Source organism: Strix uralensis, chromosome 1 (genome assembly GCF_047716275.1).
Source record: "Strix uralensis isolate ZFMK-TIS-50842 chromosome 1, bStrUra1, whole genome shotgun sequence".
Classification (NCBI taxonomy): domain Eukaryota; kingdom Metazoa; phylum Chordata; class Aves; order Strigiformes; family Strigidae; genus Strix; species Strix uralensis.
The window spans coordinates 142,777,831-142,803,626 of NC_133972.1; the positions used below are offsets into that span (position 1 = coordinate 142,777,831).

The window sequence follows — 25,796 nt, forward strand, 5'->3', positions numbered from 1 at the left end:
TCCTTGATGCAACAGCATTGTCCAGTACGGTTCTTTGTATAGAAATACCTTCTCCAGCATTATCTTAAGGCTAAATGCTGCCTTCATTAAAAAAAAAAAAAAAAACCAAAAAAACAAACCCACAAACAAACACAACCCTCTAGAATGTTCAGTATTCTCTCAAGATGTATCACCCTGCAACACAAACACTTCTGGGTGTTACAGTTAAGGATTACGGGGTTGCTAGTATTGCTCTTTTCTTAAACCGAAGTCTCAGCCCACAGCATTTCAGACAGCTGACGCATGTCTTAGCAAAGGCAGCAGTTCTCTTCTCTCCTCCTCCAATCCAATTATAAACTCAGACTAATTTCCTGAGATCTTGCAAGGGAGCAGATCCACACTCCAGCATATTTTGCTGCTAGACAAGCTGATACCATGGTAAGACTCTTAACCCATTCGTATCAGACAGAAGTCTCTGTATTTGCACAGGTTCTCCACTACCTTTTGAATACATCTGCTCCAGCACGTATAAGCTTTTCCTTAGGCAGAAATCCCTGACTTATGGCAAAGTTTTGTGTCTCAAACAGAGGTCAAAGTAGTCACATTTGTCAGCTCCAACAATAAGAGGTGAAAAGTGTTTCCAACCTACAGGAAGAGTCCAGGCCAAAGGACACAATAGCCAGCACCCCAGAGCCTGTGATCAGGTGGGGCATTGCATTGACTCTGTAGAAGTCAAGCCAAACTCTGCAAAAACAGAGGAACATTTCCAAGTGAGATTAACAGAGTAGAAACACTGTAAAGTAGATTTTAGAGGAATGTATTTAGTTATTTGACTTCAGCTGCTTATCCCAGTTATGCTGTCGTTCTCTGGAGACTCTGATCCCTGGTAGAGACTGAACCTGTCAAAAATGCTGAAGAAATAGTGCTGAGCTGCAGCCAGGCGACAGTTAGAAAAGATTAGGAAGAAAGGGCTGTAGTGCAGAACGGGATTGTTTTAAATGAAGTTTTAGTATGTAACCTTGCAATCTAATTAAAAGCTTTACTTGAGTGAGTTCAATTGGAGTGACTCCCAGCCTCCCTCAGAAGACAAGTCTGCTTTTTTGCACTCTTAAAGCAAACCTCCCTCTTTCAACAGTGCACCCCAGAGCTTCATTTCTGAAAAGCAGCTCCAGAAAAGCCCACCATTCCCACTCCACAATATCAGGTCCCACCATGAAAATGGTACTGAAGTTTTAAGAACAAAGCAGATTTAATTACATATTAGGCTGAATCATGTACTGTGATATCTGAAAGGATAATCACCAAAAAAAGCACCATCTGTAATCTTAGCAATACCTTAATAATACCAGCAAACACTCTTCAGTGCTTGAGGTACACACTAGCTCCCACCACATAATTACAAAGTTCATGCCTGGATTTGATGTAACACAGAATTTGCACCATTTACTATCAAGGACAGAAGTACAGAAGCACTTACACAACCAAGCAGCGCACAATTTGATGCGAGCAACGGGGCTTAGGGTAAGTACTTCACAAAATCCATCCTTGAAGATATTCAAAACCCATTTGGACAAGGGCCTGGGCAACTGGCTCTAGGTGGCCCTGCTGGAGGAGCAGCAGGGTTAGACCAGATGACCTCCAGAGGTCCCTTCCCACCTCAACCACTGTACAAAGTCACAGGCTGCTCACCCAGATCCTCCAAGGAGTGCAACCCTGTAGAGACTGTTTGGAAACATGAGGAGTCCTGATGCCCTGCCCCAGGAAAGGCCTGTAGCCAGCCCTTCATTTTGTGAATTAGATTTGCAAATATCTACTTGCTGACAGAATAAAGTTCCATTTTCTCCCATACTTTCTAAACTGAGGTATGGACAGAGAGTTCACAGGAGACTTGGCACTTCCATACACCTCCCCAGCGTACAGCAGTATTATGACAGCTGACAAGCAAGGCAAGAGCGTGTACAGCAGTAGAGACTATTTTGATTTCAGTTAGGAGTCTGCAGGAAAAAGGTAGCTGACCAGTCCAGTTGGGCCAGATTCTGCAGAAAGAAAAAAAAAAAAAAAGTCCTGTATTTGCATAAAAGGGACTTACATTTTGCTCACAAGAGGAATAAGCGAGCAACTTCTCAGGCCTGACACATGGTTCCAGACCTTCAACACAGAAGAAGCTCTTGGCAAATATGTTTTAGAAAGCCATCCACTTCTCCCTGACCTCCCTTTTCCCAGGAGGGAAGTGAATGTATGCCTCTGCTGCAGGAAGAGTTCACTCTTTGTATACAAAGAAAAGCTTGAAGTAGACAAATTAGCTATCAGTGTCACTATGCTAAAGATACCTTATAGCAGGAGCCTCTCTTCCTCTTACCCTTTAATCTATCAATTAAACAGAGCCCAGAAAAACTAGGCTGAAGTGAAGTCTTTGAATTCCCTTCTCAGACTCCTCAATTTATTCTTCACCCACTCCAGCGCAGCTCGCTTTATTCCTCCAGCAACTTTCCCTAGTGTTTGCTCTTGGGTTCTCCTAGCAAAGCTCCTCAGTCCAGACAAAAACTGGCAGAAAAGTTTCCAAACACGTGTCAGTTCAGCTAGAGATGTTAGCTTGCCCTTCAAAAGCACTGGGAGAGTCACTTCTGTGCTCAGGATATAGTAATTTGTAGCATGGTAGTACAAGTCACCCAGGGATAGTCAGAACACAGTAATCTACAGGTGGGATCCCATATAGGATACACACATAACACCAGCTGGAGTGAAATTTGTTAGAACCACTGCTAAGTTTACCATCAGAAGACACAAAGCATGGAAAGCTCCACCTTGTCAAAATAGCCTTCTCCGGCTGACACAATTCCACTCCAAACACCCCTAACACTAACAAAGGAAACAGCTAGGCTGTGCTCTCCTAAGATTCCACTCAGTTTTCTAAATGCAGGCAGTGTTCAGAGACCTTCATCCCTGGATACCTCACTGCAGATTTGATGGGACTTAACAGAAGCATCATTTTGACTTCTGTTGTTACACACACACGCACTGCTTGGTGGCAGCCTTCATATGGAAGCCTGGCAGCCAACCTTTTGACAGGTTGTTTGGATACTTGACTTTTTTTTCCTGCCTAATTTCCTCAATGGGCTACCCTGCCCTCCTCTAGGCTCTCAGCATCAGCTGGCTTAAAACAGATGCCAGCAATACAACAGAAGTCAATTGAAGGTACTTGATACCAGCCTGGAGCCATTTCAGTAAGCTACAGAAGTGAACAAGAGCTCAGGCTTCTAACTTACCCTTTTCGTCCTCAAACCCAACTTTAAGCTTACTCAACTTGGGAAAGAATTACACCTCTCCAATAAATGCATATTAAAATTGAAAACTTACACCTGAACTGAGCCCTTATTGTACACACTCTTACCAGAGGTGGCTATGCGTAAGTTCCTGGGACACCAGTTACTTTTAAGTGGTCCCTGCTGAGAAGTACAAACCTTTCTAATTTCTCAAGTCTCAAGCTCCTTGCAGTCACATCATGTTCTTGGAAGCTGCAAAGCTGTAAAACGTTTTTTGCCAGAACTTCCATACACAAGTTACTGGTTGCATGGTTAAGCTGCACTGCTGCTGTAGTCTGGCACATTATTCCGTTATCCATGACAAAGATAAGCTTTTTGCTTAATAATTTGACATGATGATGGCAACCACCAGGTTGATACTATCTTCCCTTCTCAGGCCTTGACTAAGCAAGTTTAAGATTTAGACTGGTGCTGTCAAACAAGTGTAATTTCAAACACTTAAAAGTATGATTTCTCCAACACAAGCCACTGCAAGTAGCAAGCTGTGTAGAAATCATATTAACATTTTTGCTCTTGGCTTATCTGAGAACATAGTGTGAAATGTCCATGACACTGTAAAACCCTGCCTAGACAGCAGCAGCTGTCCACTGGTACAATAAATATGCAATCATATATGCCCCAGAAATCCCTCAGAAGATAAGAACATGCTCCTGATCACCCTTTCCCAACTGTTCAAATCACACCTTTAGACTAGTAATGCTTTTTGCCACAAACCCTTCAGAGAACCAGCCTGTCCGTGAGGTACTTAAAAGCCAACAACAGCCACTGAGCCAGTTATGTAGCTTATCCAAGGAGATGAGCCCGTAACAAGTCCATATTATTCACTTACATTTCTCACCCACTGCAGAACTTTGTGAGCCCACCTAAACTTAAGAAAATTAGACTTAACATAGGAGTGCTAATGGCACACCAACAGATTGCTGGTGTAAAGTACTCTTGCACACTGATGTAGCAGCTCATTATTACTGGATATCCCTCATTGGAAAACACAGAGTAAGTTGTGTTGTTTTCTCTGCAGCATCAAACAAGATACATTATCTATTCCTTTACGGTCCAGCATTTTATCATTCACCCATCCAACCACGTAGTACCTGAAGCGTCCTTTTCCAGATGGAGTTTGCCTACTACTTGCCTATACTGCTACATGGCATGCTCAGCTGGGCAGCACCAATTCCTGCAGAGCTTCCAAGCAGATTGGGAGCAAAGGCTGTCACAAGCAAAGGGACCTTCAACTGCATTCTGCCAGGGCTGCAAATTGGTCAAACTCAAGACATGGGGCTTGAATATTTCTGCACTGCTCTTAATCTCATTTAAGAGGCAAGAGGGAGAATCCTGCAACTGTGCATGCAATGAACCAGAAGCAATTCACTAACAAATCAACTGCACTGACTGGCTTTTTTTTTTTTCTAATATAATGCAGATAATGCATCTACCTTTGAAGTATTATGACCACTGAATTTCCCATTATATTAATAAGTACTCTGAAATTTCATCCGATTGATATGTCCTTGAATGACTTTTAATGCTGCTTGAGCTGAGTAAATCCTGTTAAATAGACATTTGTTCCTACTCCAAGTCAAACTAGGACAGTAAATTAAATGAAACTCTTAGCCTACAGAGATACTGCTGTCACACAAATCAACCTACAGACAGAAAAAACTAATCACTCCAAAAGCAGAGGAAGGCAAAGAAAAGGATCAAGAAAGTTTGTCCAGAGATGATTCCCCACAAAGAGATAAAGCTCTCAAAGATTTGCTGGTCCTGGAAGAACTTGAGCAACTCCCATCAGATCGGACTTTGGACACGAGCCATTACTTTTCGCCTCTGCATGACATGAGAGGCAATCTATAGTTGCTTTTTTACAACCTACACAGGTTCAGATCAGGAAAGTACTGATCTCAGATCATAAAAGTACTAATCTCTCAAGACTTCCAAGCAGTATTCATATACGTACGCATGATCTAGTTGTGTCACAGTCCATTCCACACAAAGATAAGTTTTCCTAAACATCAGCATGCTTGGATAAGCTGATCTCCAACCTCCTCACTTATATTTCACAGCAAAGTAAGTAGAGCAAGTTAAACCATTTATTTTACTCAAGTATATGAGAGTGGACAAAAGTGGAAAGACATATCTAGATAAACACAAAGTCGGGCAGATATTTTTCCTGATTCTGGTACAGCCAATGTGATGGAAACTACAGGTGGCGGGAAGAAGTGCAGTGGCTCTGAAGGACATGTCTTCAAGGAAATTGAGCTTCAGCTTTAAAAGTTGGGGCAGGGAACAAAGAAGGGAAAGGGGTTTTGCTGGGGTTTTTTGTTTGGTTTTATGGGGTTTTCTTTGTTTGTTTTTTAAAAAAAGCACACCTCCACTGCTTTTAGTGAGCAGCTGGTCCAGAAATGCACTGCACTGTTTCTACACGTTGTCTCCTCACAGTATTTAACCTGGAACTGAACATCACAGCAAACCCTAAGATGAAGCTTTGCACTGCTAAGTGAAGTCTAAGTTTAGCATCATTCCCTACTGCACAAGTTAACCCATCACACACCCCATTCCATAACTGTAAAGTCAAACAAAACATGCATATCTTCACAGCCACTTCAAATACTGGTCATGCTCCAATCCAAGTTTAATGGATCAGTTCCATTTAATGAATTAGCCTGGTAAACTTTTCAAACTTTATGCTGAAGGATTGGTGTAGCTGATACCCAGCAAGTTACTGTTACATCAGGTTTAGCACATCATAGCTCAGCCATCACCAAAGAAACTGCTCAGAATAATTCAGATCTTAAATAGCTATTAATAATGCAATTCACAGTTTTTCCATTCTGTCTTGCCAGATAGAAACTGGATCACGATACTGAAGAGGTGAAAGTCTAAGCACTGACTTGCATACTGCTTGTTCCCAGTTGTCAATCCCCAAACGTTTTAGCTAGGGAGCTGTGATACGGCATTATTATTAAGGAGCCATCACACCTCTCAGAAACACTCCTGCCACCACCTTGCATGAAAGGGAAACAAGACCTCTTTGGGGACATTGTCTTGGAACAAGCAGACTACAGAGTTTAGTTATTTTACAGGATGCTTGCTTTCTCCTCAACTTATCAATTCTCCCTTGCAAAGGGCTTAAAAAGTCTTCTCAGCTCCTCTTGACAACACACAGAGGTCTTCCTTTGACTTCTGTATCCCTTTTCCCATCCCGTATTTTCACTCTCTCAAAAGATGCATCTTAAGTACATACATTGGGGATGGAAATACGTGTCTGCAATTCACCAAGGTGAAGCTTGCTCTTGAATTGTAAATAACAGAAACATATTAAAGACTTCACGGACCAGTGCGCTAGAATGGAATTTAAAATTACTGTAGATTTATTCCAGTAAAACTCTCCCTTTTGCCATTTACTCCAAAAACTCTACCTCACCACTGCAGGAAGCACTCAACAGGTTGCTCTGCATATTCCACTGACATTTGGGTTTCCTTCCTTCTCATACAATCTTCAAAAATCTTTCACGCCCAAAAACCTGCTCAGTGACAGGCATGCAAGCCAACTGAAACCAGTCAGCTTCAGAGCATTAATTCCAACAGTTTTCACTTGCTACTGTTTAGAAATACGCAGAAACGAATTCTCCCTGCTCACCATTGCTCTTGTCAACCACAGCACCCCTGTTCATCTGCAATCCACAGAGAAAGGTACCAAAGCAGAATGCCCCAAATACTCCTTCAGGGTGCTGTAAGTTTCCCAATTAACCATTCAGACAGTGCCTGTGATTTATCACAGAACGGTTTGGGTTGGAAGGGACCTTTAGCGATCATCTAGTCCAAGCCCCCTGTAATGAGCAGGGACATTTTCAGCTAGATCAGGTTGCCCAGAGCCCCGTCCAACCTGACCTTGACTGTTTCCAGGGATGGGGCATCTACCACCTCTCTGGGCAACCTGTTCCAGTGTTTCACCACCCTCATCGTAAAAAATTTCTTCCTTGTATCTAGTGTGAATGCACCCTCCTTTAGTTTAAAACTATCACCCCTTGTCCTATCACTAGGGGCCCTACTAAAGTCTGTTCCCATCTTTCTCATAAGCCCCCTTTAAGTACTGGAAGGCCGCTATAAGGTCTCCCCAAAGCCTTCTCTTCTCCAGGCTGAACAACCCCAACTCTCTCAGCCTGTCCTCACAGGAGAAGCATAACATCCCTCTGATCTTTTTCATAGTCCTGCTCTGGACTCACTCCAACAGCTCCATGTCTCTCCTGTGCTGAGGGCCCCAGAACTAGACACAGTACTCCTGGTGGGGTCCCAACAGAGCAGAGTAGAGGGGGAGAATCACCTCCCTCGACCTGCTGGCCACACTTGTTTTGATGCAGCCCAGGATACTGTTGTCCTTCTGGGCTATGAGCACACATGGCCGGCTCATGCCCAGTTTTTCATCCACCAGTACCTCCAAGTCCTTCTCCACAGTGCTGCTATAAATCCCTTCATGCTTCAGCCTGTACTGATACCAGGGGCTGCCTCAACCCAGAACAATTTGCAGGAACAAATTATACATTTAGTGTGAACAACTTACAGCTCACAAGCTGGCGTTTTAGAGGTGTATTAAGCAAAAGGCTCACCTACCGTCCCAGCCACGCTCTCAGAGCACCAACTGCCTTTCCTGTAGGACTGCTGGACTGTTAAAACCAAGTCTTCACAACCATCATTTGTGGAGAAATATACTGCACCAGCACACCCACACACAGTCCAGAAAAGCCATGAAACTTGTGCCTTTACAGAAGCACTCTGTACCTAACCTGTGGGTAGTTTGTGTGGCACTGCACAAAGCAGCAGTGTCCTGCAATGTATGCAACATCTCTCTGGCAGTTGTAACACGCCTGGTGAGCCTCTGTTTTTTTTCCTCCCTTGGTTGGAAACACAACTAAACAAGTTTATATTGAACGGTAGCGCTGGTTGCTGGAACTGAATAATAAAGGATGCACTTGGCAGTAAACGTATTTCTCTGAACAAATTAACTGTTGGAGACAGTGCAGTCCAAAACTGAATTCTGCTTCTAACATTAAATACTCAGAGATTCCTCCAGAAAAGATAAAACATAGCTGACTATTTAAAGATTAACACGAACGGCAGGAAAGGAGGACTTGTTTGCATCTAGAAGTCAAGATCTTATTCAAAAAGAGGCATTCAGCCACATTTTACTTTTCCAAAGAAGTTTACTACTACCTGCTTAGTGCCTACACTCATTCTGCTAGACTGAGTAAAGTGCTAACGTGTTTTCTAGCAAGGCACTGAACCCAGTAAGGACCATTATCTAGATTGATCTGCAGTCCTGGCAAAGCATCAAGATCAGTATACAAAGGTCAAACAGCAGTTCACAAGATACAGACAGGTCTCACTGCTGTACCTCAGCATTTGCTAGAAGTGTGTTAAGAAATGCAAATGTGTTTCAGAAAAGGCTAGTATTTAAGATTGTTTCTAGGAACAGTTATTTAAATGGTAGCAGCGACTGTTTATTCCTTCCTCAGAGGCTTCAGATGAGGAGGTTTAAAGTGGGTGTCCAGAACACACCTTTTCTGCAGTTAAGGATTGATTTATTGGAGAAAACAACAGTAAAGCTTTGAAGTCTTCCCCTCCTTCCAAATTACTGCACTTGAATCATACAACAGTAGCAGCCAGCTAGTAGCTGCAGTAGAGTTGTTAGCAGTTAAGCTACATAAATTAAAGGCCAGCTTCTGTGTAGCACAGGATCCCTTACACACACATCTGTAACTTGGGGGAGGGGGGGGAGCTGAGGTCCACACACACCCTGGAGCAGGAGCTGGTGGGAAGATAGCGTGCAGGGATCCAAACATGGCCTGACACCTGGGAGAAGTAGAGAGCTGGACCCATGCTGTGCTCGGTCTTGCTCAGTAAGATTAGGGATGAGCAACTATTTGGCAAGCAGCAGCACAACCTCAGCTTGCCATTTCAGACTTACCACCTGGCCTTCTTCAGATGTCCAGACAGTTATCTTTTTGGGATCCTCTGCAGTAACTTCTGCTCCCTGCTCCTTCAAGTGACTCTGGAGGCGGTGACAGACCACACAGCAATGCTCTGAATACAGTGGGTGGACACATCCAGTATGCATCCCTTGCTCCAGAGCCCATATGCTACATACTTAGGGCACTGTAGCTGCACAGCACCTGAAGAGTCCGCCCAGGCAGCAGACACAAAGGGCTGTCACAACCCAAAGGACAAGAAGGTAAAACAAATACCTGCCAGGCAGGCATCAGAGCGGTCCTGGGCGAAGAGAATGACAAGAACTCACTGCAGATCTATCCTTTTACTCAAGATCAAATCCCCTCTAAAAAAAGTTTTGGAGCACAACGCTGCAAGTGGCATGTTGAGGAGATGAAACACACAGTGTGAATGGTGCTTTTAAGAGCTCATGGCTCCAAGCAAAGCACGTTGCAGTGAAACAGCCTGTTTTCCTTCTGCCAAGACAGTGACATCTGGCAACAGGAAAGTTAGTATTTAAAAAAAGTCTCCTTCCCCACCCTGTGCACTAGGCTGGTACTACTCCTGATGCAGCTCATCCCTGAACACACATCAGCTGCTCAGCAAGCCTCTTCAGGGACTGCCTAGCGCAGATTTGAGGGGTGCTATGGAAACAGCATGCAGCAGTGTGTGATCTACTCTGAAGCCTGTCTATGTTCAGGCATAAAACTAAGCTTTGCAAACAGTAATCAAAGTGCACAGAAGAGTCAGCAGGTTAGCTAAAACCAGCAATTAATTTGGGGGCTTCTGCTCTGCTTTCAGCCTGCTTCTCAAGGCTCCTCAGATGTAGGCAAAACGCTTTGGATCTGTGAAAGGATTTGTCTTCTATAGAGCAATACAGCGACTAGAGAGCAAGATGCACTTCAGCCAGTGTGAGCTGTGCCCATTTCATATGCCCGACCCTTCTTTTGGGTTGGAAGTACTGGAAGAACTATTTACAGGACAGCTTCTTTAAAGATGCTTATAAGACAAGTCCTTGTACAGCTCCTGGAAGGCTGTGTGAGGAAAAGCAGGGCACTCATCAGGACTCTAGACCACTCTGGAAAGACTACAGGGGGCCAGAAGGTGCAAGTTTAGAGAAAGGGCCTTCTTCAAAGGCAGCCCTTCCTGCCACCAGCTGCAGATGTCCACTTTTATATGAGTATCCCCAAGGGCTGGACTGCTGTAGAGCACTGGAATAAACATCAGACAGCAAGGACTCAAGTCTAAGCATCAGGGGTGGTTCTTTTAAATTCTGCTATCCTGATCAAGTTAATCAAGACTTTCTAATGTCGTGATGTGAAACATGTTTAGGCAGAGAACAGCCAAAGAGAGGAATGAGTAGGATTGCTTTTTGCTCATCTTAGGACTCCTGCTAGTAGTTTAATTAAAGTATTTCAGAAAAAAGTAAACAAAGCAAAACAGACATGAGCAACATCCCCAATGCTCACAGCTGAAACATACAGTTTTGCCATGCTAAAGAGCTTTTTCAAAGTTTTTGAGGTTTTTCTCATGAACCAAGATCACTGACAGGAGTGGGGTCTGATCCCAGCAAAGCACAGGGGAAGCACCTGACTGAAAACAACAACTCCAGCCCAGGTCACATCCCTTGGCACATCTTTCCATCTATATCCCGGGCTTAGGGGGCTCTGATGAAACTCCACTCCCCTCTAGCTGCTACAGAAGGGAAAGCAAAACAGGAAAAAACCTGCTGTTCTGCCTCTGCTAGCCTCTCCCACCTCTCCCAAGCTGCAGCTGCTCACCAGGCTGTTTGTTACCCCATGATACCATATTGCCATCGCTAGTAACAGGCCATAAGCTTTGAACTAAGTCTGCAATGCCTCAGGACTAGAGGCCTGTCAGGCTTGCTCTGTCTGAACTCTTCTTGATTTGCCTGCAGCTTTGTTTTACTCAGAAAGTAGAGACATGGGATGTGATAGTACAGGCATGGTATGATAAGTAATAAAATAAGGCACAGGGTTGACACTGGAGGCCCCACAGCTGTAAGTCAGTCATCAATTGCCAGTGGAGATCTGCAGTTGAATAAAATTATTTTAGAGGTAATAAAGAGAGCAAAGAAATAATATCTAACATATGTGTAAGAGACTTTGTGTAATAGATTTGGATGTAACATGGAGCTTGTAGAGCAATCAAAGAAAGCACGAATGTGTAAAAAGCAAACAGAAGGACCCCAGTGGAATCTACAGTGAAGAAGCTGCCACCATCAACATCCTATTCCTCCCAGCAAAGGAGTCACAATCAAACAACTTGCTGTAATACCCCTGCCACCACCAAAATGACACTACCAGCCTCAGAAGCCAGGGGAAGGATGAGAATAACATCAGTAAAAGGTGTAGAAACTAAGCGCATACAACATTATTATTACTAAGACTTCACCTGCCTAAATCATCTTTTTCTGTAATAACATCCAAACTAATAATCATTCTTGAATTAGATTGTTAAAATTTCAATTCCTCTAACAATAAATGATTGGCTTTCTTTTATATATATATATACACACACACACACACACACAGAGCATGCTTCCTCTTTGTCTATGAAGTTTTTAAGCATAACACACATTTGTTGTGCTGCTGGTAGGCTACAAGCAGGAGGGGGGCAGTTCAGAAGCCTGTCACTCCAAACCGTGTGTGGCACGGCATGCTCCTACAGACCTCAGTTCCGCAGAAATTAATGGAGCATCCCAGGCTCAGCCGAGGCACTGTATACATTTGCCAGAGACTCTGCTCTCTGTGAGCACCCAAGGACACTTACTGCTCTGCTTTCACACTCTGCAATAGAGAAGCCAGCTTGTGAAACAGGAAAGCTGCCTCTTTCAGTGACAGCATTCACACCACAGTAGTAGCGCTGGTTTCTGGCGAGATAGCATCAATCCACCCCTTTCTGTTCGGGAGCAAGTAATAGCACAATGAGCGTTTTTCCGCACACCAGCATTTGCTGGCAGCCAGTGTACTCTCCGCTGCACTGCCCCCGCCCAGGGGCAACTGGCTGCAGACTCATACAGATGATTGCCACCACTTGCAGCTGCAATAGCAGAAAAATCCATACAGCTGTCTACACCTCTGCCAGAGGTAAGTGTTTTCATAGCAGGGCAACCATATTCAACGCTAGTTACCCTAGCTTACAGTATCACTCTGCCAAACTGCCAAAGCCAACACACAGCTGCATGTTCTTTCAGCTCCCTTAACCAGGGGCAGAGGAAAAGGATGAAGAGGAGCAAGAGGAAATAGCAGGAGTGACATCAAACCTTCAGGAGAGATCCAGATTAGAAAAAGTTATGGGTAGCTGCTCTGTTACTGCAGCCCTTTTCAGAAGACAAAGCTTGCGGTTTAAAGCCTACTCTCCGATAAAAGGTTTTTGAGTGAAGGCTCCCAATCTTTCTGGCTAATACACACCTAAATATGAGGGACTTTGAAGACGCTCACTACCTTTAACAAGAGAGAAAGCTGTTCCTCTGGAGTCTTAAATTGAAGCTGACACAGAGTGACAGTTTTGGCTGAACAAGAGCATTTCAATTTAGTGCTTAATCTCGCTTAATGCTTGTGTTCCCTTTCAGTCACCCTTTGTTTGACATTTTTCTGCTTACTCACTGCAGGATATTAAAAGGACAAGGGTAAACACCGCCTTTCCTCCATATAGCAAATCTCAAATCAGAAGTGCCCATATCACAAATACTCTAGTGGAGGCAACAGTGGGGTCATCATCATCCTGCCTGGAGGTGAGCTTCTCTTAAAAACATGAAAAACCCCACACCCATCAGGTCTGCTGCACAGGGTTCAGCAACTGACACTGTTGTTCTTTTCTATTAAAATAAGAATGAAGTTGCCTGGGTTTTTTTCTTTTGAAAGCTGGTCAAGAAAATATTGGCTTTCAAGAAGACTCCCTGCACTGTATCTGCTGCCATGGAAACATCACTTTTTGAAGAGATAGAGCTGATATCCTCCCTTACCTGCAGTAATGTCCAGCACCCTCAGGAATCAGCAATCCACAAACAACTCGCTGATTTTAGGTAGCAAATCTAGTCTCTTGACTTCACACAAAATTTCTCTGTACTGGCTGAGAGGCTCCCTCCCCACAAAAACTGTCTGGCCCCCTGCCTGTTAAAGGAGCAAACGGTTGTGAAGAAAGAGGACAAAGGCTACCCAGCACCCCAGCCTTCACAACACTCAGGGCAGCCAGAGCAGCTTTTGGGGTGCCCTCACCCAGCAGGGTCAGAACATGGCAGAAAGCATGAGAAGCCCCAACATCGGTTTCCCTCACCACCCGGCTCCTCCTAGGACTACACTGAGATCTGGCTCACGAAGTAGAGGCTCTTAGTCAAGGGCTACTGTATTTAGCAGCTGTAGAAAACAAGGAAAAAAATGCACGTACAAGATAGACACAAGCTAGAAAATGAATACAAATAAAATTCCCAAGGCATACTAGCACAGCACATGGTTATTGCCAGCCCCTGCAGATGGAAGGGGCCGTGCTCAGAAGGCTCCAGGCACAGCTGAAAGCAGCTCAATAGCACGCGTGCCCAGGCCAGCTTTGGGAGAGGTGTTAACATATGGCAGCCAATTTCAGCCATAAAAATCAGCTGTTCCCACTTTACCCACAAAGCACCCAGATCAAGCTGAGCAAAGCACTTGCCCAGCCTGCACCAGCGCAGTTCTCAAACTAGAGCCAAGGCGCAGTGCTTTTTTTTTGGAGCCAGCAAGGTCAGACTGAGCCTCCAAGGGCTCTCATTGCTTAGATAGGCGTTTGCAGTGGGAGAAAGGGGAATCCATGGGCTGTTTCACAGGGCTTCAAAGTGTGGGAAACTGGAACAAACAGGACTTGCATCAATTTCATGTCACTGGGATTTTAAAAGCCCCAAGCATTTTGTATCTTGGCCTCATTGGAGGATCAAAGGAAGCAGATCCTTAGCTAAGCTTTCCCTACCCCAAAATGTCTAAGAGCAGGCTTTACTTTGGCCGGGTGAAGGACCGCCTTGACTGCATGTGACAGCACTGGTTACAGGGAACAGGGACAGAAGACCCATGCATACCACAAGCTACAGACTCTTTCCACTGTTGGAGAGCCGGGCAGGCTCCCTCCTCCACATCCTCCTGAAGAGGGTGTGAGCATGAATGAAGAATTCAAGTTACCCTTCAGCACCCAAGTGTTGGAGTGGGCAGAAACAGCTGACACCGCTCCAGTCTCTGGCTGCCCAGCCCAGTCCGATGCACGGGGAGCTGCTTGTGCATCAGCTGCTCCAGCGTCCCTCCACCACAGTGCACCGATCCCCTGCATTTCAGTACCTCTTTCACCCACCGGCTGAGCTGGGAGGATAGCGATGCCATTAAATAACTCACATAACGCCACCCTGTCAAGCTGGGACCCTCAGCCTAAGTCAGAAAAATGAGATTTCTCCCCCTGCCCCCGAAAGACTTGCTGCTGTTCAAGGGACCTACTCATGTAACTGTTCTTCTATTTTTTTCCTCTTTCATCTTTGAGTCAACTGCTACACTCAGTTCAGTGAAATCATTCTTCCTTTGCAGTTCTGACAACAGCTGTCCACTCTTATTTACTTACAAGTGTTTGATTTCACAATTGCAAGTTAAGGAAAAAAAGTACTGCAAGTACCTATTGATAAAGAAAACAAATAAAGCAGCAGAAAAAGGTGCAGCTTCGTCCATTAGGGCAACAGGGGAAATCTCGTCCTACTGCCAGCAACAAGTTCTTTCTGCACAGAAGGAGCATTAAAGTCCATTTTGTCAGTCCCAGAAATGCAAGTCAAGGCTTTAGGAAAAGAAAGGCTTACATACTCTCAAGAAATCCTGTGTAGTGTTTTGGGACTCCTGAGTCTCACAAAGCCAGAAAATTTTGAAATACACAGGTTACGCAAGTGAAGAGCTGCTGAAGCATAAGAGGAACCCCCTAAACGCTACATCAGAGATGCAGTATTACTAGATAACTGCTTCACGAGACAGCTCAGTGGCACGGTCTCCTCATTCAGAGCACATCAGCACATTGCTTCTGCTGTTGGGGCAGCTTCATCCTTATTTCTCCAGAAATGAACCATACCAGGACTGACAATAACAGTGGCAAGCCACAGAGACACTTTTTTTGCAAGCAAAACCAAGTATGCAATTTTTTATGGGGAAAAAAAAAAAAGCCAGAATCTTGATGAAAACACAACTGCAGTTATTAGTCCATTCACCAAGTCCACACAGTGAAAGACCAGATGTTTCTTCACAGCAACTTAACGCAAAGCAATAGAACATGGGACCCCTCATCTCAGGAGAATATTGTATCCATTCGGCTTGAGCCAACACTACTGCTTTGGTGCTTGTAATCACAGAGCAAGAAACCCCGAGCAGTTGCAGCCCAAGACTTCCAGAGCAGTTGGAGTGCACCCAGCACCATGTAGAGGCATACAGTCAGGCCAAACATCCCATCACTGAAAACAAAGACACTTCAAGTGAAAAATTGCTCAGTGGTTCTGATGCTGCTTGATGGTAGGCTAGTAACAACTGTTGAAGGACTGCTGCCATGCCTGACTGTTCAAGAGAGAGAGAAGACTTAAACACGTTTATACACCTGGAGTATTAGCCCTGCCTAGTTTGGCTGCAGTCTTAACTATCATCTAGATTTTCCTCCCACCTCTTAACTTTTGCTAGCTGAGAAAGCTGTCATCGTAACAACGAAAAGTGCAACCTCTGACTCACACTTTTAAACAAATTAATTTCTAGTTAGAGGAGGCAATGCAGGATGTTTAAGCCAGCCCCAGAGACAGGCCCTGGCAGCCTGGATTTTAGCCAAGTACATGGCTTGGGTGAGTAATACCATATCATCAAGCACAATTTCCAACGCAAGCACTCCGGTTTGCCAGGAAAATGGGTGTTTGAAGGCTAACTAGCAGGGTATTAGAAGCCATTAATTGAACAGGCACAAGTGTGTTTGTTGGCTATTCTCAATTTTCCCGCTGTACCTGAAGGTCCTCACCTCAGCCAAATGAGAAAACAGCATCATCACCTCCAAAAAGAAGGCAAAGAAGGTGTTGTACCATGTTTGCTCCATAACAGTCACTTACATCACACTAAATACACTATTTTGATATACAACTTGCAGTGCAGTACCCTCTTCATATAAAGCAGTACTTATACAAAAATGATAGCAAAACAAGCCTCTAGAAAGTGTCAGCACTGTCACTAAAGCTTTTCAAAAGATGAGTTTTACTCCCCTTTTCCATTAGAAGTTGAGACGCTGCAGTTGCAATAGAGGTGTTTGCCTTTTAACAGGCTCAAACACAAAAACAGAAGTTCAGGACAACTACTGAAATCTGTGTTAACGCTCCTGCAGTTGGAATTAAAATCCTGATCAAACTGACAGTTGTGCTGTTTTCTGGCTGAACAATTCTGTTTGTCAATCCCCAAGAACAGAGTTTGTTTACTTTTTTTAAATTTATATATATTGATAGAGACAGGACTTCAGAATGGTTGAAGGAACCTCCCTGAGGAGCTTCAGCCCCTCACCAGATTATCTTCTGCTCTGTCAAAGATAACTTGTTCTTTTTTCCATATACAGAGAAACACAGAAGTCATTGCTAATTGTGCAAGTGAACTACAGCAGCCTCAAAACACTTAAAACAAGAGCATGGACAGATCAAGGTTGGTGCCTGAACCAGCTCACCTGGCAGAGCAGCGAGCTTGACCACGCAGAGGCAAGGACTACGCTCCCAGCGCCTTACGTGTCCACAGGTGGACACATCCTACCATCCCGAGCACGCTCAGCAAGAAAACACTGAACGAAATCAGTTCAAGGGTGCAGATGTCGAGCTAGGCCGAGCAGCCCTACCAGCTTACTCAAAGGAGCTTATTGACCCCAGCCTGCCTTACTCTGTCTGGTGCAAAGCAGCCGGTATATCATTCAGTACTACACCATAAAAAAGACTCCAACTGATACATGGATCAGCAGGATATATGTAACACACCTTTGCGGGAGAAGCTTTTACAGCAAGAGATCCTGCTTTGCCCACATTCGGGTCAGCCCTCATCGAGGTACCAACCACCCTCTTGGGCAGCAGTCCCAAGGTTTTTTTGTTTTAAATAAATCACGAAGTTTTAGGGAGAGCGTTGCAAGCGCGGTAGCTGGGACAAGAGTCTTCCCCGGACAAAACGCACACCGGTGAAGCACCACCGCCTTCCGCGGCCCCCGAGCCACGGCGGCGACCGCCCGGGGGTGCCGGCCCTGCTCCCGCGCCGAGGAGCGGCTGCCGAAGTGGAGCTGCCAGTTGCTGGGCAGCCCCGGGAGGGAGAGAATTAAGAAGGCACAAACCGTACAAACGGTGATGGCTAATCAAAAGTTACACACTCGTAAAATGGAAGCGCTCTACTTTTACTCCTGGGTGAAACAAGAAAGTTTATTCTCCCCCCTCACCCCGGCGGGAGGGTCGGGATTTACCGCCGGCGCCCACCGCCCAGGCAGTGGCGGCACTCACTGGGGGGGGGGGGGGCCGGCGGGCGGGGGGGGTCGCCCCAGGCTCTGCCGCCCGCCCCGCCGCCAAGCCAGCACCCGCCCCCCGGTTCCGCATTTTCCGAGCTGGCGGCGCGACGGGAGGCGCAGCCTTGCGACAGGCCGGGGTACCCGGCCCCGCACCGGCCCCGGGCTCCAGCGGGGCCACCTCAGCCGGGCGCGCTGTGGAGCCCCTCACGCCCGCCACGGGAGTTACCTCATGAGGGGATTGACCCCCACTGCCCCGCCGCCCAGCGCGGAGAGGGGCACAGAGTGCGCCGAGCCGGGCCCGCCGCGGGCGGGCAGGGCAGGGCAGGGCCGGGCCGAGCGTGCCGGCGCGGAACGGCTGAGAGAGGAACCGCCGTCCCTCGCCGCACGGCCGCGACAGGCACCGCCACCCGCCGCGCGGGGCCGCCCGAGGCGCGGCGACGGCAGCCCCTGCCACCCCTCCCCCGCTCTACCTTGGTCCCTGGGGGGCTCCATGGCGACCCCGACGCCGGTCCCGGCTCGGTTCAGGTCTCCTTTCCTCGGCTCGGCCCGGCCGCCGCCGCCTGCCCCCGCCGGCTGCTGGTTGGCAGCGGAGGCGCCGCCCGCGCTCTCGGAGGCGGGGCCGCCTCACGTCAGTCATCGGCCCGCCCCGCCCCGCCCAGGTGAGGGCGGCGGGAGAGCGCGGCCCGGCCCGGCAGCCGAGGGGTGGCAGCCGGGGTTCTCCCGCCCGGCCCCGGCCCCACGCCACTGCGAGCCGGGACGGTTTGCGTGCTGGAACTGTGAAGAGATGAGAGCCGGCCGAACAAACCCGCAGCGGATCGGGTCTTCGCGTTACGGGACCGCAGCGCTTTTAATCCGCTACTAGAAGTCCTGAAGCTAGACCTAAGGTCTTTTCCCACCACAGCCCTGTCCGTGCAGCCGCAGCGCCTTCCCCTCGGCCAAGCCCTGACCTGTAGTAGTTTCCACTCTCCAGGGCAGCCCCCGGGTCCCCGTGCAGCGCCTCTGCACCTCGGGCGCTGCGCAACTGGTGCCCTCCTGCCATTTGCGTGTCTTCCCCCACCTCTGCACGGGCTGGATGAGGGCAGACAAGAACAACCTGCGGTCTGGAATTAATCCGAGGAGCAGGAGGAGGCTGCGTACGCACAGCAGCTGAAGAGATGCAGTTGTGCTGCTGTGGAAGCCGCCGCTGCCGGTGGTTCTCCCTTTTATTTGTTATGCATTCCCTAGTAAAGCATACGCACCCTCACAAACTGCACCGCGTTAGGGAAGTTAAACTGTGATTTTATTTTCGTTTTGGAGATGCCCCTGCGACGCTCACGGGCACTTACAGCAGACAAGCTGATGCATTGTGGCTGCATTAAAGAGACTTCAGCAGTTGAAAAGAAAACCAGCAACAACTGTCCTAGCTGCTATCTGAGCTCTTTCTATTAAAATGACATTAAGTGCACATAAGTTTTCATTACGTGGTTTGCCCAGCAAGCTGCTTTACAAGACCACCAAGAATTAAGCTACCAAACAGATCTTTTACTCCACCCTTTTCAAATCCCTGGCCTTGACATCTATGGATTTGTTTGTTCGAAAAGATCAATGCAGAACGAGCAGCAAGGCCTCCACGGCGTGTGGCTGTGTGAATAGCCAAATTGTCACCAGCGTTCAGCATGCACGGTCACATGCTAAAGCCGAGCACAATAGAGAGTCAGGAGGTGCCAACTCAGGATGTCCTTGCTGTGGATAACAAACAGCAGCAGCAAATCCAGGTATTTTTCAATCTATGAGGCAGCTGAGGAACGTGAGTTTTTCTAGGGTAAAGGAGCGCTTGCTTCTGTTCTAGGATCTGCACAGCTGCAGCAGGAGGTTGTTAGAATGGTGCCATAAAAATAGCAAGTAGATCAGAATATATCCCTGCATGTTTATACCTTGTTTTGTCTCATAGCACAGAAATTCATTTGTTCAAATACATGATTCTCATTACAAGTTCATCCCACGTATCTCAGTTATGTTTTATGACTGTTTCAAAAACTAAACTCAAATAGATATTTAAGGTACATCTGCCTTTTTTTTTTTTAAGAAAGAATAGATTTTTTCCCACGGTACTCCCCTTGAAGTCCCAAGCTTTCCCACTGAGCAGCTGATACGTGATACATGATCTGTAATCACAATGGAAGAATATCAACAACATTAAAATTTGCCCCCCTTTGCAGCTACTTTACACTAGCAGCAGCCCTGGCAGCGCTGAAACACCTGTCAGGAAACAACCCACAGAGCAGTGAAGCTGTCAGCGTCTCGCTGCTTCTTTTAGGGGCAGGGATATTTCACCAGCACATCCCAAAAAGCAAGAGCTGGCGATCAGGAAAGGAGTGTTACCTGGAGAGCTGATTCAGTACCCTCTGCCAGTGACACTCCTACCAGTCCACCTGAGCCAGAGTAGAGTGGACCACTGCTGACTTGCTCACCAACTGCCCAGCTGAGGAATGCCCTGTTCAATGCAGGTGTAGCCTTAATGTACACGGCCTTGCACCAATTCTGCTGAACTCGGTGTCTAAGTTTAGAAATCCCGCTTCCCAGTTTCCTTAGGCACTCTGCAGTTCGGTTTCCCTAGCAGCCACTCAAAGTGGTGATGGGGCTACATGTGGGATCAGAGCTCAACCAGGTCCCCAGCTGTCTTGTCCAAAAAGATTTTACATGGGAAGACATTCAAAATCCATCATCTCCAAATACAATGATGTATTCCCTTTTTACACATAGCCCTGACTAGCAAAGAGACGGAATCGTTGTAATGAGCATCTGTTACTCAAACCAATGCCTATTAAAAGTAATAGGAATATTGCCTACGTACTCCAATTATGATCGTAGAATATAAACACATGAACTGAGAAGAAAAGACTGAATCTGTCCTGAAGGTCTTGTCTTCATGAAAAAGAACAAAAGTAAAGGACAATGGGACTAGGGGTGTACTGAGCTACTGAGCTTTGTGCCTGGGACTTCTTGTTTCCATCAGTCAGTTATAAAAATAAAAACAAACACATACATGTATAGAAGGCAAGCGTATTTGAACTTGGGACTATGCACCTAAATACAGGACTTCAAAATACTTTGTCCTGGGCGGGACCAGGCCTCTCAGGTGCACAGGACATTTATTGTATGGGAATATGAGTAGAGCAGCAAATGCAGAAGCAGCTCACATTACAGCTGTATGTCACGTTTCATTTCACACTCACAACACTTGAGCCTTCCCAGTGCTCTGCTGTACAGATAGGCTAGGTCTCCCACTGTGGATTCAGAGCCCAGTTTTAAAATACATTCCCCCTAGATCAGCTGTTTATTGAAAATAACAGGCAAGACAGTCAGAAGTGAATAAAGGCCAAGGTTTCAAATAATTAATACTGCCAAGATCAGTGAAGAATCCAGATTTAAGAGAACTAATTATTTTTCAAAAAACTTCCTGCCCTTTATCTTTCCTGCCGTACTTGCAAATGCAATTACCTCCAAGCAGATACCTTCCTATGTGCACAGAGCTGTCTCAGATGATGATAGGTTATACTAGTTCAGGGTAGCAGTTATGCTGATCTAATGGCATACACAAACAAGACTGTACAACTATAAGTGTGTCTATAACTATGTCTACTGAGAGGGCGAAGTCCCAAAGCATTTTAGACCTGAATCACATCAGTCATAGAACTTAAGCACTAGAAAGTGCTAAAGAAATCTGTCCCCAGTCATTTGCCTTGCCAGGGTTGTAGTACTTTACTTGGCACAAAATGTCCTCCATTCATTCACAGCCTTGAGTCATCTTCTGGGAGAAATCCTTCCCAAGGAACATGTCCAACACTTTATTTCAAAATGCAGCAAAAGAGCACCGTCAGCTTTGCTCCTTTGTAAGTTAGTGCTTAGAAGGATTTTGTTAACCTAAACCTGAATTCAACAACCTTTTCTAGAAAGGGAATTAAGTTCTTCTCTCCCATAAAACTGTCCCAAGATCAGGGGGAAGCACCCTGCCATGGGTTAGGATGACGTACAGTCCCTCCAATGGAAATGGTTCCACAGCATATGAAAAAAAGTTTATGGGATCAAAAGAGTCTGACATTAAATTTTAGTGAGAGAAGAACCTAGTTGCTCAGCTGCATTCTACTAAGGGCATTATTAAATATTCAGTGTGATGTAGCTAAACCCAGAAGGGTTTTTTTTTCCTCCCCACAGAACAGCCCTGATGGCAGGCCAGTATTCACACAGCTCTCTGGCTCACCTGGGAGCCCCTTCCTCATAACCTGCTGGCTTGGGCACTCTCTTGCAAAGCGCAAATTCAAAACCCCTTCATCAGGGGAGACAAGTACATACTGAACCATCAGTATCACCGGTAAATAAAAACTGTAGCTACTCAATGAACCTATATTTGCCGTATCCTAGGTGAATATCAATGGGATATTAGGGAAAGGAAAACAGACAAGCACACTGCCTCCCTCTACGTTATTGCCTGATGCACCAGGCATAACCCTGAAAGCACTTACTGGATCAAAGTCCTGGCAGCCAAAGAGGGGCATACACTGGATCAGAAATCTCACCTCAGGCAACATTAGAAATCCCTAAAAGCAGAACTGCCTGTGCCCGATTATCAAAAAGAGACACTGAAGGCTGGGTATCAGCTGACTAGCAAGTCAAAGAGTCTATAGTTTTGACTCGTGTATTTCCTGATAAAAACCTTTCATGGAAAATAAATCCTTCACACCTCTTAGTGTCTACAGGTCAAGATCCTACCTATGTACGCACTGGGATAGATAAGCATATGCCTAGTGGGATTCTAAAATCTCACAGGCTCCCGCTTCACCACAAGCTAAGTGTGGTACGTTGCTGAAAATATCTGCAGATGCCTTTCTACCTCTTTAAACATCTGAGTGTCTCCAAGTTCAAGACCATTTTTGCAAGTGTGAGTTAAATTCTGAATTGGTTAAATGCTTTAAAAGAGGATTACCCTGCAGTTGTAATCATTTGGGTGTTGATACATTTAGGGCAGGGCTGTTGGAGATGCCTGCAAAAGAACCTGGAGGTCTTCAGCGAAGTAGTCCACCATACAGAAGCTTCCATGAGCATTGCACAGTGGTCATCTAGCTGTAAGACAAGTTATCTGTCCTGGATCACATCCCAAAATCCTTACAGGAACTAAACCTTCCATCAAAAGACCAGGCTTCACGACACCCACCTACATAAAGCTCGTTTCCTGTAACTAATCTGACTGGGTGCATGCAAAAGGCTGTTAGTTGGAAGTTCATGCCTCCAATCTATAGCAGCGTTTGACACCCACTCTGTACAGCTGCTAGCAAGTGTGGGATAAATAAACTGGGGGCAGGTTTTAAAAATAAAAATAAATTTAAAAAAAAAATCAAACCCCGTGTTAAATCTGCTGCAGAGGCACTAGAGGGAGAGCTAGAGCACCCCATGGGTTTGGATTTTGTCTGTCTCCTGGTTATTTCATCATTTCACAGTGAAGGAAGGGTATCTACATGCTTATGTTAATTAAGACCCCAAAACTTGCAACAAGGCTCATTTTGCATGAGATGCAAGTTTGGCATAGATGTGCACACAGATGCACAAATGCTATAAGCTTTGTAATATGAAAGACAATGGTATAATGCAACTATTAATTTGATGTTAATGTCACTACTTTTCCCATTTTCAAAGTTACTAAAATTCATGTATATCTAGGAATACTCTATTTCTCCTTCCCTCCCTCCCATCCCTTTCCCACCCCCACTCTTTACTTTCTCTTGTGAGCAGAAGTGTTTCTAACTTCTCGTTACTTACTTTTGTACCACAACTTCCTTTGATAGCGTTTGCTCAATTATAGCTCCAAGAATGATGTGATAAAGTGTTCTCAAGCCTCTGAGCTGTTTCCAGTTATGGCATAAATATATCGATTGGGGAGCACAGTCCTTTCTTGCCACATGTATTACCATCTGCAACAAGAGCCTTTACTGCTATAGTAAAATATACTGTAGATAAAGCTTTAGCTAAACTACATCCATGTCAATTAGCTGCTGCTAATTAGTCAGTCACAAATACTCTATTCCAGAAAATGGACTAAATGGAACATGTTCACATTCTAAAATTTGGTACTAGGAGTAAAATGAGGTCATGCCTTCAGTAACTCATTACTAAATTATTTTTAAGGCTGCAGTGCTGTATAGTTACTATATGGTAATTAAGAACCAGAGGATCTAGGACTGCTTTTCAAATTGTAGTTAACTTTCAGTGTACTCTTGTGAGATGACTAGGTATTATCAGGTCTACTTTATTACTGGTAAATCAAAACACAAAGATTATTTATAATTTGCTAGAAGCAGACAAAAAAACCCAGAACTGGAGCCAGAAAAATTATATAGGAGTTCAATTAAAAGGTTACACGGGAGAAGAAAAAAGGAATGACCCAATTAACTGAAACTGATGCAAATTGTTTATGGATTTTAGAAGCAGAAAAAGACTATTGCAAAAGCATGCTCCCTTGATTTTATAGCACAAAGCATAGAACTCCAGCCTTTAAATTCCCTTAGTAGACACTTCTTCCTTTCCTATTTTGCAAACAAAAAGTCAAGCTTTGTAGTTCCTCGATAATGTAGCATATAGCCTCTTGAAGAGAGATAATCTTTGTTTCAAGCTTCTAAGCATGTCACTGTTTTCATTGATAAGGCATTTCACTGAGCTAGCCAATGTAAAGTGAAAATAAGAGCAACAAATTAGACCATAAACACTGAGATTAAAGATTCATTCATCTCATTAATCTTTTACTAGTAACACTCTCTACTCCCTGCTGCCATTACCCAGCCAGTAGGCAGTTCCATCACAATCTCACTTAGAAGTGTGTTTCCAACACACGAGATCCACAAATCAGATATAAATTGTGTAAGTTAGTTTTTCTTTCAGACTGTTGTGAAACCAACTATGCTACATCTTAACATAGTCCCTACCTGATCTTACAAAGCTCACTTTGAAACTCCTTGCAAAAATGCTGCCTCGAAATTTCCCTAAAGAAGACAGACCAACCTTCCTATTTCAGCCACAATAAAAAAGATAAAGCAGGCCTCCTCTGTTCTTTTCCTACCATATATATATTTGTTTAAAAGCAGCACAGTGTTTATCTGATTTCTCGGTGAACCTAAACATCCACCAGAAGTTCTCAAAAATGTGGCAGCCACTTCCCTGCTCATCAGCATCAAGAAGGCACAGATGTGGTTCTGCGAAGTCAGCCACCTGCCATCCCCAGACTGAGCGGGTTCCAGTTTTACCTTTTCTCCCTTCAAAGAGAAAATCCCAGTACTTGTTTTATTTGCAAAAGCCTGTATATTTTGTGCCTGAATTATACATCGGTGCACGTGCTAAATGCAAGCATGAGGGTGTTCTTATTTGCCCATGCAATCACTGAGGGGGTGTGCATGTAAGCCACAATAAAGAAACACCGCTGGCCAATTGCAGGCAGTGTGCTTGGAGTTACATGACCAGTAACCTTAAGGAGAACTTGTGCCAGTTACAGTAGTACCCTGCCTTCCTACAGCACTAACTGGGCCGCATATAGATGTTTACACCCTCGTTCAAATTTGCATCTCTCAGCTCTTTCTTTCAGCTCCAGATGTGCTCAGTTGATGCTTTGAGAGCTCCAGTCTCAGTCCTCACTGCAACAGCAGCAGCTGTCTAGATCAATACATAAATGCAAACTGGGTGAATAGCTGTGAAACCTCTGTGCCTGAAAAATCCCCCTACTCTCCCAAAACTGTGTTTTTGCATTACACATTTTTCATTTCCATTACTTCACTAAATAAACAGTCTGAATTTTGGTATGAATCTGATTAGTAGCCAGACTTGGTTTCAGTACAGATTCTGCTCCCTTCATGGCAGCAGAGGCTGTTGAGCATTCCTGGCGTGCTGTTAGCAAGGTGGCTTTCCTTTGTGATTTTGGAGGAGAGTCATTGCAGGCATGTTGATGTACCACACTGCAGAGTGGCTGCCTCTTGGTGCTAACTG

General features: G+C 45.3%; 1 protein-coding gene across 1 annotated transcript in view; it reads right to left on the bottom strand.

The window, feature by feature from the left end:
• Nucleotides 1-18,380, bottom strand: part of TPD52 (tumor protein D52) — a 132,501-nt gene extending 114,121 nt beyond the window's left edge. Inside the window, exon 1 of the mRNA XM_074883474.1 lies at nucleotides 18,263-18,380. Coding sequence (XP_074739575.1) covers nucleotides 18,263-18,284 — 22 coding nt within the window. The 5' untranslated portion in view covers nucleotides 18,285-18,380. The remainder of the gene's footprint in view (nucleotides 1-18,262) is intronic.
• Between the last annotated feature and the right edge of the window lie 7,416 nt (nucleotides 18,381-25,796).